This window comes from Oncorhynchus nerka, linkage group LG18 (genome assembly GCF_034236695.1).
Source record: "Oncorhynchus nerka isolate Pitt River linkage group LG18, Oner_Uvic_2.0, whole genome shotgun sequence".
NCBI lineage: Eukaryota > Metazoa > Chordata > Actinopteri > Salmoniformes > Salmonidae > Oncorhynchus > Oncorhynchus nerka.
In genome coordinates this window covers 3690750-3705568 of record NC_088413.1, presented here as the reverse complement: position 1 = coordinate 3705568, position 14819 = coordinate 3690750, and the positions used below count along the sequence as shown (strand labels likewise).

Genomic DNA, 14819 nt, shown 5'->3' with positions numbered 1-14819 from the left:
TGTCTGAAGGACATATAAGGAGCTGTTCAACCTGTCACTCCTTTACCAATGACCTGAGAGTGTCTGAAGGACATATAAGGAGCTGTCCAACCTACGTTGATCTACCTGCCCAGGGACTACAGTTAAACTAGCTAGCTGGCTAAATCTGTCACATTTACAGAAATGATGATTGATGTGAAGTACCTCTGTCAAATACATTTTCAATAAATGACAGGAAAATGAATGGAATGTATTTGTCTGTGCATGTCTATCTCTGAATGTGTGTTGGTCTCTGTGTGTGAATGTGTCTTTGATTAGTGTGATTAGTTCAATGTAACTTCACATTATAAAGAGTCTATTTTTAACTTCATTTGCTATACATTATAATCAATATTTTGGGGGGGAGGGTTTGCAGAATCATTGTCTGTCATCGGTTACCCATCCTATCGTATTACCATAACAATACAGATATGACCGTCTTGCGTACTTCTGCCGAACCTGGTTGTTGTCACACTGCCCTCTGCTGGTAGCACTGCAAAACATCACTCAATCAAATCCTGATATAAAATAATACAAAATGCACTTTTACCAGATAGAATATGAATTCATGGGCTGAATACTGGCATTAAGTGTATGAAAACTTTACATGACATAAATGTGAATATATAATATAATCGTATACATGTTGAACCAGCCCACTGTGTTGAAATAGGAAGTACATTTATAAGGAAGTGAAGGAAGAAATGGACAATATCGGTAGAAGAAAAATGTTTCTAAGGTTTGTACTGTACCGTTCTTTTACAATTTTATGGAGAAAAGTGTTTCGGAGAAGTTAGGCAATCGCAGAGAGAGGTAAGACGTCCACATAATTATTATCTTTGCACTCTTTCACTTCCCGGAGGAAGACGTCTATCACGTAAACTAGTTTCCTTGAAAAATAAAAGTAATTCTCGTCAATTCGGTCAAGTAAAAGTGACGTGCGGCAATGGGTATTGAAACTAAAAGAAGGGCTTATGTGAAAAGTTTATGCCGCGATCACAACAACTGGGAGCTCTGAAAAATACGATGTCAGCTCTCGAGAAAGAGGACGGTTCAAATCGATTTTTCCCAGTCAGATTTAGTTTTTTACCGAGATCCCTGTGGTTTTGCAGGCGATATTAAGTTGATAAACTCAGAAAGGTGGTGATCTGCTTTGCTCACTAGTTACCACATCCACAAAGTCAGAAGGTCCGCCTACCCGACCAATCAGATGAGGGAGTGTGATGACGCGTAAGCTTACCCGACCAATCATATGGTTGCGGGAAACGCTGCAATCTCCAAATGGTAAATCTCGAGTTCAAGTTTTGAGGACCAAATAACGAAATACATTCAGGAACAAGAACTGGCAACGTCACTAAAAATCATACATCAGGAAAATACAAAAGTTTTGGCCAAAAAATTAAGTGGGCTTTTTTCTTTTTTTCGATAACTAGTATTTAAATTATTAGATCAACTGTTTGTTTTTTACGCACAACAAAGCCTTGACAAGAATGACGCGCTGGCCCACTATTTATTGTTTCTGCAGTAAGGATTCACCCTCTTCAGAGAATTATTGTGTAACTTATCTGCATTTAATCGTTGTTTTGAGCTCAAAAAGCACATCGTAGCTGTATGTAAACCAGGGAGCGAAATGAACGGCTCTTTCACCGATGCAATTCGGTTACCGACGTTCACCAAAAAGATCCGTTCAAAAACAACCTGTCGTTATCGAACGTCCCATCACTAGTTGAAACAGGAAATATTTGTATAAGGAAGTAGAGGAAGTAACGGACGTTATCGTCGAAGAAAAATGTTTCAGATGTTTGTAGCTTTCTTTTACAATGTAATGTAGAAAAGTATTTTTGAGAAGTTAGTTCATCATAAAGAGAGATGATTTAGGGGTTAAGACTTCCGCCAAGTTAATACAATATTGATTTAAACGTTCAAGAATGATTATTTTAGGCTTATTTACATTGGTATTGATTCATAGTGATTAGCCTAATCAATAAGATCCAATGTGATGTGAGAAAGGCTACAGGGCTATGAGGTATGGTATTATTGTTATCGGTGATTGACAGCACATTAAGGTGATTATTATCTACAGTAGTTTTTTTTTAATGAACAATAGTCCCTCTCATCAATTCGGTAAAAAGTGACGTGCGGTAATGGGCATTGAATCTTTACGTGACCGGCCTCCTTGATTCGGTCTTATATAGCAACATTTGAAAATGTGTTTTTTACATTGGAAAAAAATCAGAGACAGAGATACAAAATGGTGTATCATACTCTGCATTTGAGGAACAATGGGAAAGTAATTCTGCTTTGAAAGTTGAAACCCCACCATTGAGAAAATGGCCCCTGAATGTTTAGGTGCACCTACTGGAGAGCTCTCCTTTGTCTCCACCCATTCAGCATTGTTCACACCCCCTTTAAGTCTTAACCCCACCCATCTGTTTAAGGATTCACATGTGAGGTCATGTGATAAACAGTGAGTAGTGTAGTAAAGATTAAGACTAAAAGTAGTAGCCTACAATAAGGAACAATTCCAGATCAACAGAAAGTGTCCAGATATATATATTGTATAAATGTTAGATGATGCTAATCGAGACACTAAACTGATGGGTCATGTGATAGAAATGCTATACCCCCCAGCCACATCTAGCAACGTGGATGGGTCATGTGATAGAAATGCTATACCCACCAGCCACATCTAGCTACGTGGATTGGTCATGTGATAGAAATGCTATACCCCCCAGCCACATCTAGCAACGTGGATGGGTCATGTGATAGAAATGCTATACCCCCCAGCCACATCTAGCAACGTGGATTGGTCATGTGATAGAAATGCTATACCCCCCAGCCACATCTAGCAACGTGGATGGGTCTCTACAGAAACCTGGTCCCGACTGAGTCCCAACGCTCCTTGGTGACAACAACACCAGGCTTCAGAGCATCAATGCTGTAAAACAGGAAATAACTAAACCAATTGAGAAGACATGACAACCTTGCATAACATCAATTCACCTCCCGAGTTTAGATATGAAGAATAACCTCATACAATGCAATGAAAATGATATTCATCTGAAGTGCTGGTACTTCTTGATCTGTGGCAGTGGCCTGAAGACCGGAGTCAGGTGTTGTTGCCAGCCATAACTTTCCACCAGCACCGTACCATCCTCCAGTCCAACCAGCTGTGGGATGGTGACCCCTGTCACTGTGCTGTTCTTCACAACACCAGCAATCTCAGACAAAGTGTTCACTCTGGTCTTTCTGAAGCGCTGCTTGATGAGGCCGAAGGGTTAGGATGAAATACCTGTCAGCTATTTTAACAGTCTGTAATGTCTACTTGGTAAATGTTTATAATGTCTACTACCGTCTTTCAATGTAAACTGTAAAGTCGATGTCTGTAATGTATTTTAGTTAGTTGTGTTTGGACCCCAGGTGTTATGGAGTCAGCTAATGGGGATCCAACCAGGTAGAATAGCTGTTGTTATGGAGTCAGGGGATCCAACCAGGTGGACTAGCTGTTGTTATGGAGTCAGGGGATCCAACCAGGTAGACTAGCTGTTGTTATGGAGTCAGCTAATGGGGATCCAACCAGGTAGACTAGCTGTTGTTATGGAGTCAGGGGATCCAACCAGGTAGACTAGCTGTTGTTATGGAGTCAGGGGATCCAATCAGGTAGACTAGCTGTTGTTATGGAGTCAGCTAATGGGGATCCAACCAGGTAGACTAGCTGTTGTTAAGAAATCAGGGGATCCAACCAGGTAGACTAGCTGTTGTTATGGACTCAGGGGATCCAACCAGGTAGACTAGCTGTTGTTATGAAATCAGGGGATCCAACCAGGTAGACTAGCTGTTGTTATGAAATCAGGGGATCCAACCAGGTAGACTAGCTGTTGTTATGGACTCAGGGGATCCAACCAGGTAGACTAGCTGTTGTTATGGACTCAGGGGATCCAACCAGGTAGACTAGCTGTTGTTATGGACTCAGGGGATCCAACCAGGTAGACTAGCTGTTGTTATGGACTCAGGGGATCCAACCAGGTAGACTAGCTGTTGTTATGGAGTCAGGGGATCTAACCAGGTAGACTAGCTGTTGTTCTGGACTCAGGGGATCCAACCAGGTAGACTAGCTGTTGTTATGGACTCAGGGGATCCAACCAGGTAGACTAGCTGTTGTTATGGAGTCAGGGGATCTAACCAGGTAGACTAGCTGTTGTTCTGGAGTCAGCGAGTGGGGATCTAACCAGGTAGACTAGCTGTTGTTATGGTGTCAGGGGATCCAACCAGGTAGACTAGCTGTTGTTATGGTGTCAGGGGATCCAACCAGGTAGACTAGCTGTTGTTATGGTGTCAGGGGATCCAACCAGGTAGACTAGCTGTTGTTATGGTGTCAGGGCATCCAACCAGGTAGACTAGCTGTTGTTATGGGGTCAATATTAATAATATTGGACTGTGTATGTTTAAATGCAACAAGAAGTATCTGAACTCTGACCTCTGACAATAAAAGTGTTGTCATTGTTAATGGTTCTTCAATGTTCAGACATACTGTTCTGTTATTACTTATTGTAGCTGAGTGAGCTGTGACTTACATCTAAAACGAGTCTCTCTGGGGGGAGAGAGGAGGGGACTACTGCCTCTACAATGAGTCTCTCTGGGGAGAGAAAGGAGGGGACTACTGCCTCTAAAATGACTCAAGACACCAGTTCAAAGAGGTAAGAGATGAATTGCAAAATATACATTGCTATTAAAAAAATCAAACTAATGAAAAGTGATCCCAAATTATATGGAATGTAGATCTACATAATTATTTTAAAATTCCAAACATGGATTTACCAATTGCAGACTGTAGCTTTAAAAGAAACATCAGGACTTCTAGAAGTTCCATTATACAGTTGTTAAAATGAAGTAGATGAGGTATTAATGTAATATTGATGAGGTGATCTGTCTCCCTGTTTTGTTCAGTGTCCAGAAGCCCAGAGCAGAGTCCCCTACAACCAGCCTGCTATCAATGAAGAGTGATCAGCCACCTGCTTTCAGCCAGGAACCATTACCAGATGACAATAAGGAAGTGGAGAGTTTGGACAGTGAGGATGCATTAAAGATCACACACAACCTTCTGGACAGAAGAAGTAAGACTGTGTTTCATATAATATTACAAAGAATGGTACAAAGGCCATTATAAAACACACAAACTTATGAGTCCCAACTCTCATTGTTTTCCTACAGGTCAAACTCTGCTGACAGTCCAACAAGAGATTAAGGCTAAACTGAAACACAAGTATCAACACATATCTGAAGGAATTGGACACCATGGAAACCAAAGTCTGTTCAAGGACATATACACAGACCTCTACATCACAGAGGGTGGAAGTGGAGGGCTCAATAATGAACATGAGGTTAGACAGATAGAGATGGCATCCAAGAAACGAACCACACAAGAGACACCAATCAAATGCAACGACATCTTCAAGCCTTTACCTGGACAAGACAAACCTATCAGAACTGTGCTGACAAAAGGAATCGCTGGTGTTGGAAAAACAGTCTCTGTGCAGAAGGTCATCCTTGACTGGGCAGAGGGAAAAGCAAATCAGGACGTTCATTTCATGTTTCCTCTTCCTTTCCGTGATCTGAACCTGAAAAAGGAACAATACAGTCTGATGCAACTTCTTTCCTACTACTTCTCAGAGATGAAAGAGATTGACAGCATTGAAGATGGTGAAACCAAAAACGTTTTCATTTTTGATGGTCTGGATGAGTGTCGACTTCCTCTAGACTTCAAAAACAATGAGAAGTGCTCTGAAGTCACGAAGCCAACCTCAGTGGACGTGCTGCTGACAAACCTCATCAAGGGGAATTTGCTTCCCTCTGCTCTACTCTGGATAACTTCACGACCTGCAGCAGCCAATCAGATCCCTCCTGAGTGCGTTGACCAGGTGACTGAGGTACGAGGGTTCAATGATCCACAGAAGAAGGAGTACTTCAGGAAGAAAATCAAAGATCAGAATCTGGCCAATGAAATCATCAAACACATGAAGACATCAAGGAGCCTCCACATCATGTGCCACATGCCAGTGTTCTGTTGGATATCAGCCACTGTCCTTGAGATGATGCTGAAAGAGGCAGAGAAGGATGAAGTCCCCAAAACTCTGACCCAGATGTACTCACACTTCATACTCATCCAAATCATTGCGAAGAACAAGAAGTACAACAAAGCCACAGAGACAAACGCAAAGGAACTGTCTCAGTCAGACAAAGAGATGATCCTGAAACTGGCAAAACTTGCTTTCCAACAGCTGCAGAAGGGCAACCTGATCTTCTATGAGGAGGAACTGAGAGAGTGTGGCCTTGATGTCACAGAGGCATCAGAGTACTCAGCATTGTGTACAGAGATCTTTAAAGAGGAATCTGGGCTGTACCAAGACAAGGTCTACAGCTTTGTGCATCTGAGCATTCAGGAGTTTCTAGCAGCAGTGCATGCTTTAGAATCATGTCTGGACAAGAAGGAAAATGTTTTCTCCCCCACTAGTGATGATGAAGAGAAAGAATCAATCCAGTTGTCTGACTTACACAGGAGAGCAGTGGACCAGGCCTTGAAGAGTGAGAATGGACACCTGGACCTGTTCCTCCGCTTCCTTCTGGGTCTCTCACTGGAGTCCAATCAGAATCTGTTACGAGGCCTTCTGACACAGACAGGAAGGACAACACAGACCAATGCAGTTGAGAGAACAGCCAGGTACCTTTCAAACAAGATCAAGAAGGAATCCTCACCAGAAAGGATCATCAACTTGTTCCACTGTCTGAATGAACTTGGTGCCAACTCTCTAGTTGAAGACATGCAGACCTCCCTGCGATCAGGAACTCTTTCAGAAACAATACTAGAACCTGACCAATGTTCAGCCCTGGCCTACCTGTTACTGATGTCAGAGGAGGTGCTGGAGGAGTTTGACCTGAAGACATACAACACGTCAAAGGAAGGTTATCAGAGGTTGCTGTCGGTAGTGAGAACCTGTAAGAGAGCACTGTAAGTTCTGTTATTGAGTTGATGTTGACAGTATCATTATAATGAAGGATTTGTATATCTAACAGACTATATCCTCTCTTCAGACTAGCTGGCTGTAAACTCACATATAAATCCTGTGAGACTCTGACCTCATCTCTGCAGACACCAAACTCCCCCCTGAGAGAACTGGACCTCAGCTACAATGACCTGGGAGACAGAGGGGTGGAGCTGCTCTGTGTTGGACTAACCAGTCCACTCCGCAACATACAGACACTAGTGTGAGTTAACGTCCTTCAGTAGCCACTGTGGGTGTTTATATATTTTGTATATGGTTAGTATGTGTGTGTTTTTAACATTGTTAAATCATGTGCCCTTCTGTTTTTGTCTTAATGCATACAGTATATCACAAAAGTGAGTACACCCCTCACATTTTTGTCAATATTTGAGTATATCTTTTCATGTGACAACACTGAAGAAATGACACTTTGCTACAATGTAAAGTAGTGAGTGTACAGTTTGTATAACAGTGTCAATTTGCTGTCCCCTCAAAATAACTCAAAACTCACAGCCATTAATGTCTAAACCACTGGCAACAAAAGTGAGTACACCCCTAAGTGAAAATGTCCAAATTGGGCCCAATTAGCCATTTTCCCTCCCCGGTGTCATGTGACTCGTTAGTGTTACAAGGTCTCAGGTGTGAATGGGGAGCAGGTGTGTTAAATTTGGTGTCGTCGCTCTCACACTCCCTCATACTGACTGGTCACTGGAAGTTCAACATGGCACCTCATGGCAAAGAACTCTCTGAGGATCTGAAAAAAATCATTGTTGCTCTACATAAAGATGGCCTGGGCTATAAGAAGACTACCAAGACCCTGACACTGGGCTGCAGCACGGTGGCCAAGGCCATACAGCGGTTTAACTGGACAGGTTCCACTCAGAACAGGCCTCACCATGGTCGACCAAAGAAGTTGAGTACATGTGCTCAGCGTCATATCCAGAGGGTGTCTTTGGGAAATAGACGTATGAGTGCTGCCAGCATTGCTGCAGAGGTTGAAGGGGTGGGGGGGTCAGCCTGTCAATGCTGAGACCATACGCCGTACACTGCATCAAATTGGTCTGCATGGCTGTCGTCCCAGAAGGAAGCCTCTTCTAAAGCTGATGCACAAGAAAGCCCGTGAACAGTTTGACAAGCAGACTAAGGACATGGATTACTGGAACCATGTCCTGTGGTCTGACGAGACCAAGATAAGTTTATTTGGTTCAGATGGTGTCAAGTGTGTGTGGCGACAACCAGGTGAGGAGTACAAAGACAAGTGTCTTGCCTACCGTCAAGCATGGTGGTGGGAGTGTCATGGTCTGGGGCTGCATGAGTGCTGCCGGCACTGGGGAGCTACAACTCATTGAGGGAACCATGAATGCCAACATGTACTGAAACAGAGCATGATCCCCTCCCTTCGGAGACTGGGCCGCAGGGCTTTATTCCAACATGATAACGACCCCCAAACACACCTCCAAGACGACCACTGCCTTGCTAAAGAAGCTGAGGGTAAATGTGATGGACTGGCCAAGCATGTCTCCAGACCTAAACCCTATTGAGCATCTGTGGGGCATCCTCAAATGGAAGATGGAGGAGAGCAAGGTCTCTAACATCCACCAGGTCCGTGATGTCGTCATGGAGGAGTGGAAGAGGACTCCAGTGGCAACCTGTGAAGCTCTGGTGAACTCCATGAGGGTTAAGGCAGTGCTGGAAAATGATGGTGGCCACCAAAATATTGACACTTTGGGCCCAATTTGGACATTTTCACTTAGGGGTGTACTCACTTTTGTTGCCAGTGGTTTAGACATTAATGGCTGTGAGTTTTGAGTTATGTTGAGGGGACAGCAAATTGACACTGTTATACAAGCTGTACACTCACTACTTTACATTGTAGCAAAGTGTCATTTCTTCAGTGTTGTCACATGAAAAAATATACTCAAATATTTACAAAAATGTGAGGTGTACTCACTTGTGATATACTGTATCATTAAAGCTTTGCGTATTTAACTGTGTATCAACACATCTCCTCTCTCCAGACTAGCTGGCTGTAAACTCACATATGAATCCTGTGAGACTCTGGCCTCAGCTCTGCAGACACCAAACTCCCCCCTGAGAGAACTGGACCTCAGCTACAATGACCTGGGAGACAGTGGAGTGGAGCTGCTCTGTGTTGGACTAACCAGTCCACTCCGCAACATAGAGAGACTTGTGTAAGCACATTTTCTTCAGTATCCACTGAGTATTGATATAGAATATTTTGAATGTAGTTAGTATGTTTATGTTTTTAACATTGTTAAATCATGTGCCTTTCTGTTATTGTCTTAATGCATCTCATTATTCGTAAAGCTTTGCATATTTAACAGTGTCGACACATCTCCTCTCTCCAGACTGGATCACTGTGACCTCACATATGAATCCTGTGAGATTCTGACCTCAGCTCTGCAGACACCAAATTCCCCCCTGAGAGAACTGGACCTCAGCCACAACAATGACCTGGGAGACAGAGGAGTGGAGCTGCTCTGTGTTGGACTAACCAGTCCACTCTGCAACATACAGACACTAGTGTGAGTTAAATATCTTCAGTATGAGTTATTATGTGGATGTTTTCAACATGTGTTAATCATGTGCTATTCTGCCCTCAAGTCTAGGTCACTGTGGTCTGACAGAGGGTTGCTGTTCAGATCTGGCCTCAGTCCTGAGTTCACCCAACTCACAACTGAAACAACTGGAGCTGAGAGACAATGACCTGCAGGACTCAGGAGTTACACTGCTGTCTGCTGGACTGGAGGCTCCAGACTGTAAACTACACACACTGGGGTAAGTACAGCTGTTTCATACAGGTTGGTACTGAGCTTAGTAAAACACAAACTCTGAAAATCTAATATTTCATCACAATGTTTGTGTCATGGATAAATGTATTCGTGTCCTACAAGATGATTGACATCAGTACACCAACCTAGACAGCTGTTGTGTCTCTCTGTAGGCTGTCTGGCTGTCTGGTCACAGAGGAGGGCTGTGCTGCTCTGTCTTCAGCTCTGAGGTCAAACCCCTCCCTCCTGAAAGAGCTGGACCTGAGCTACAATCACCCAGGAGACTCTGCAGTGGGACTGCTTTCAGCTGCTCTGGTGGATCCCACATATAAACTGATGAAGCTGAAGTAAGTCAGAATAGATGTCCTAATAGTGTGATCAGCGGTTGTGTCATATGTAGTGTAGTAGGGTCAGTAACATGAGGACATGATGGTAGAATTAAGGGGAAGTTTACCCAGCAGGCTGAGCACTCCAACACAGCATACATCATCACCACATGAATACTCTTCTTCTGCATCTCTGATATCCTGTTGGAATTGTACTCTGTTCTGTATGCAGTAGGTAGGATAGAATACCTGTATGTCTCTAGTAATGAATTGTACTCTGTTCTGTATGCAGTAGGTAGGATAGAATACCTGTATGTCTCTAGTAATGAATTGTACTCTGTTCTGTATGCAGTAGGTAGGAGAGAATACCTGTATGTCTCTAGTAATGAATTGTACTCTGTTCTGTATGCAGTAGGTAGGAGAGAATACCTGTATGTCTCTAGTAATGAATTGTACTCTGTTCTGTATGCAGTAGGTAGGAGAGAATACCTGTATGTCTCTAGTAATGAATTGTACTCTGTTCTGTATGCAGTAGGTAGGATAGAATACCTGCATGTGTCTAGTAATGGGTGTGGCCAGTAGCCTAGTGTTTAGAGCACTGGGCTACTAACCAAAAGGTTGCTTGATTGAATCCCTGAGCTGACAAGGTAAAAATATGTTGTTCTGCCCCTGAATAAGGCAGTTAACCCACTGTTCCCGTGCACCGAAGACGTGGATGTCATTAAGGCAGCCTTCTGCACCTCTCTGATTCAGAGTGGTTGGGTTAAATGCGGAAGACAGATTTCAGTTGAATGCATTTAGTTGTACAACTAATTGTCCCTTGGATAGTGCACCAGAACACAACAATATGGTTTAAATGTTGACTGCTTTATTAGGTCTTTGTCAGTCAATAACTTGTTTCTCCAACAGTGTGGATCATGGTGGAGAGTGCAGGCTGAAATCAGGTCCGAGGAAATGTAAGTCTCTTCAATCCTATTTAACTGTATATTCAGAACTATAGTAACATAGTAACTAATCAGTACTGGTTCTGTTCCTACAAAACAACATTTTATATGAAGATGTGGTTTGATTAAACTCTCCTTTGTCTACAGATGCCTGTCATCTCACCTTGGACCCAAGGACAGCAAACCCAAACCTGATACTGTCTGAGGGGAACAGGAAGGTGACACCGGTGGTGGAGGAGCAGCATTATGAAGACCATCCAGACAGATTTGACCGTTATCGCCAAGTTCTCTGCAGAGAAGGCTTATCTGATTCTCGTTATTACTGGGAGGTGGACTGGGATGGTGGTGGGCCTGCTATTGGTGTGGTGTACAAAGGAATGTTGGGAAGGGCTGGCATTTGTATTGGACTCACCAGCAATTCCTGGTGTATGTACTGCTCTGACAGCGTTTATGACTTTTACAATGCTGGAGTCCATAGTAGATCCATTCTTGGCCCTGTATCTAGCAGAGTAGGAGTGTATCTGGACTGGCCAGCTGGTACTTTGTCCTTCTATAGTGTGTCCTCCTCTGGTACACTGACACACCTTTACACATTCTACACCACGTTCACTGAACCCCTCTATCCTGGATTTGGGTTTCTTTTGTTGAAAACCTCCTCAGTGACCCTGTATCAGATCAACGACATTCAAAGGTGAGGTCATAGTTGACAAAGGGCAAATCCTTGAAGTCGGAAGTCAACTAGCTTAATGATTGGTTTACCGGCCATCAATTAGCTTTCTGATTGGTTACTTCACATACAGTGGAAGTCAGCAGTTTACATACACCTTAGCCAAATACATTTTAAACTCTGTTTTTCACAATTCCTGACACTTAGTAAAAATTCCCTGTCTCAGGTCTATTAGGATCACCACTTTATTTTAAGAATGTGAAATGTCAGAATAATAGTAGAAAGAATATTTTATTTCAGCTTTTATTTCTTTCATCACATTCCCAGTGGGTCTGAAGTCTACATACACTCAATTAGTGTTTGGTGGCATTGCCTTTAAATTGTTTAACTTGGGTCAATAGTTTGGGTAGCCTTCCACAAGCTTCCCACAATAAGTGGTTTTTTAAATGTATCATTTGTTTTACCTTTATTTAACTCGGCAAGTCAGTTAAGAACAAATTCTTATTTTCAATGACGGCCTAGGAACAGTGGGTTTAACTGCCTGTTCAGGGGCAGAACGACAGATTTGTACTTTGTCAGCTCGGGGATTTGAACTTGCAACATTTCGGTTACTAGTCCAATGCTTTTACCACTAGGCTACCCTGCCGCCCGTGAATTTTGGCCCATTCCTTCTGACAAAGATTGTGTAACTGAGTCAAGTTGTCGGCCTCATTGCTTTTTCAGTTCTGCCCACAAATTTTCTATGGGATTGAGGTCAGGGCTTAGTGATGGCCACTCCAATACCATGACTTTGTTGTCCTTAAGCCATTTTGCCACAACTTTGGAAGAATGCTTGGGGTCATTGTCCATTTGGAAGAGCCATTTTCGACCAAGCTTTAACTTCCTGACTGATGTCTTGAGATGTTGCATCAATTTATCCACTAAATTTTCCGGCCTCATGATGCCATCTATTTTGTGAAGTGCACCATTCCCTCCTGCAGCAAGGCACCCCCACAGCATGATGCTGCCACCCCGTGCTTCACGGTCGGGATGGTGTTCTTCAGCTTGCAAGCCTCTCCTTTTTCCTCCAAACATAACGATGATCATTATGGCCAAACAGTTCTATTTTTTTGTTTAATCAGACCAGAGGACATTTCTCAAAAGTATGATCTTTGTCCCCATGTGCAGTTGGAAACCGTAGTCTGGCTTTTTTTACGGCGGTTTTGGAGCAGTGGCTTCTTCCTTGCTGAGCGGCCTTTCAGGTTATGTCAATATAGGACTTGTTTTACTGTGGATATAGATACTTTTGTACCTGTTTCCTTCAGCATCTTCCCAATATTCTTTGCTGTTGTTCTGGGATTGATCTGCACTTTTCACACCAAAATGCGTTCATCTCTAGGAGACAGAACGTGTTTCCTTCCTGAGCGGTATGACGCCTGCGTGGTCCCATGGTGTTTATACTTGCGTACTATTGTTTGTACAGATGAACGTGGTACCTTCAGGCGTTTGGAAATTGATCCCAAGGATGAACTAGACTTGTGGAGGTCTACAATTATTTCTTTAGATTTTCTCATGATGTCAAGCAAAGAGGCCTTGAAATACATCTACAGGAAAACCTGCAATTGACTAAAATTACATCAATTAGTCTACCAGAAGCTTCTATGACATCCTTTCCTGGAATTTTCCAAGCTTTTTAAAGGCACAGTGAACTTAGTGAATGTAAACTTCTGACCCACTGGAATTGTGATACAGTAAAATACAAGTGAAATAATCTGTCAACAGTTGTTGGAAAAATGACTTGTCATGCAAAAAGTAGATGTCCTAACCGACTTGCCAAAACAATTGTTGATGGAAGCAACAATCTGCAACATTAAATCTGAACCACCCCTGATTATTATCAGAAGTTGTAAAAAGTTGTCCACTGCAGGAAACCCTCACTGGTACCATAATTTATAGAAATATCCATTTATGCATTTACAATATATAGTTGTATTTTGTTTAATCACGGTCAATCTGTCTGCTTTCCCAACACCAGAGACCATGGTGGAGAGAGTTGGATCAAGCCTGGACCTGAGGATACCGGAGACTATGGTGGAGAGAGTTGGATCAAGCCTGGACCTGAGGACACCAGAGACCATGGTGGAGAGAGTTGTATCAAGTCTGGACCTGAGGACACCGGAGACCATGGTGGAGAGTTGGATCAAGCCTGGACCTGAGGATACCGGAGACCATGGTGGAGAGAGTTGGATCAAGCCTGGACCTGAGGACACCAGAGAACATGGTGGAGAGAGTTGGATCAAGCCTGGACCTGAGGACACCAGAGACCATGGTGGAGAGTGTTGGATCAAGCCTGGACCTGAGGATACCGGAGACCATGGTGGAGAGAGTTGTATCAAGTCTGGACCTGAGGACACCAGAGACCCTGGTGGAGAGAGTTGTATCAAGCCTGGACCTGAGGACACCAGAGACCATGGTGGAGAGAGTTGTATCAAGCCTGGACCTGAGGACACCAGAGACCATGGTGGAGAGAGTTGGATCAAGCCTGGACCTGAGGACACCAGAGACCATGGTGGAGAGAGTTGTATCGAGCCTGGACCTGAGGACACCAGAGACCATGGTGGAGAGTGTTGGATCGAGCCTGGACCTGAGGACACCAGAGAACATGGTGGAGAGAGTTGTATCGAGCCTGGACCTGAGGACACCAGAGACCATGGTGGAGAGAGTTGTATCGAGCCTGGACCTGAGGACACCAGAGACCATGGTGGAGAGAGTTGGATCAAGCCTGGACCTGAGGACACCAGAGAACATGGTGGAGAGAGTTGGATCAAGCCTGGACCTGAGGACACCAGAGACCATGGTGGAGAGAGTTGTATCAAGCCTGGACCTGAGGACACCAGAGACCATGGTGGAGAGAGTTGGATCAAGTCTGGACCTGAGGACACCAGAGACCATGGTGGAGAGAGTTGTATCAAGCCTGGACCTGAGGACACCAGAGACCATGGTGGAGAGAGTTGTATCAAGCCTGGACCTGAGGACACCAGAGACCATGGTGG

The 14819-nt window shown here is 43.6% G+C and overlaps 1 protein-coding gene across 2 annotated transcripts; it reads left to right on the top strand.

Moving 5' to 3' along the window:
- Nucleotides 1-690: 690 nt before the first annotated feature.
- On the top strand, nucleotides 691-13982 carry LOC135561698 (NACHT, LRR and PYD domains-containing protein 3-like). 2 transcript variants are annotated; one of them, XM_065003436.1, is made up of 11 exons: nucleotides 1925-4715; nucleotides 4966-5132; nucleotides 5230-7024; nucleotides 7108-7281; nucleotides 9077-9250; nucleotides 9428-9604; nucleotides 9684-9857; nucleotides 10024-10197; nucleotides 11086-11132; nucleotides 11268-11811; nucleotides 13802-13982. In XM_065003436.1, the coding sequence occupies exons 1-11, from the start codon at nucleotides 4645-4647 to the stop codon at nucleotides 13980-13982; spliced, it is 3678 nt and encodes a 1225-aa protein (XP_064859508.1). In that variant the 5' UTR covers nucleotides 1925-4644. The 2 variants fall into 2 exon arrangements, with proteins under 2 accessions (XP_064859507.1, XP_064859508.1); XM_065003435.1 differs by lacking the exons at nucleotides 7108-7281; nucleotides 9077-9250; nucleotides 9428-9604; ... (3 more) ...; nucleotides 11268-11811; nucleotides 13802-13982 and adding an exon at nucleotides 691-757 and having other exon boundaries at nucleotides 4573-4715; nucleotides 5230-7028.
- Nucleotides 13983-14819: the final 837 nt, after the last annotated feature.

Bases quoted from the DNA above. Each gene is read 5' to 3' on its own strand.
- LOC135561698 (XM_065003436.1), top strand. From the start codon at position 4,645: ATGAGTCTCTCTGGGGAGAGAAAGGAGGGGACTACTGCCTCTAAAATG. The intron at 5,133-5,229 runs GTAAGACTGTGT...GTTTTCCTACAG, and splicing joins CAACCTTCTGGACAGAAGAA to GTCAAACTCTGCTGACAGTC. The intron at 11,812-13,801 runs GTGAGGTCATAG...TCCCAACACCAG, and splicing joins CAGATCAACGACATTCAAAG to AGACCATGGTGGAGAGAGTT.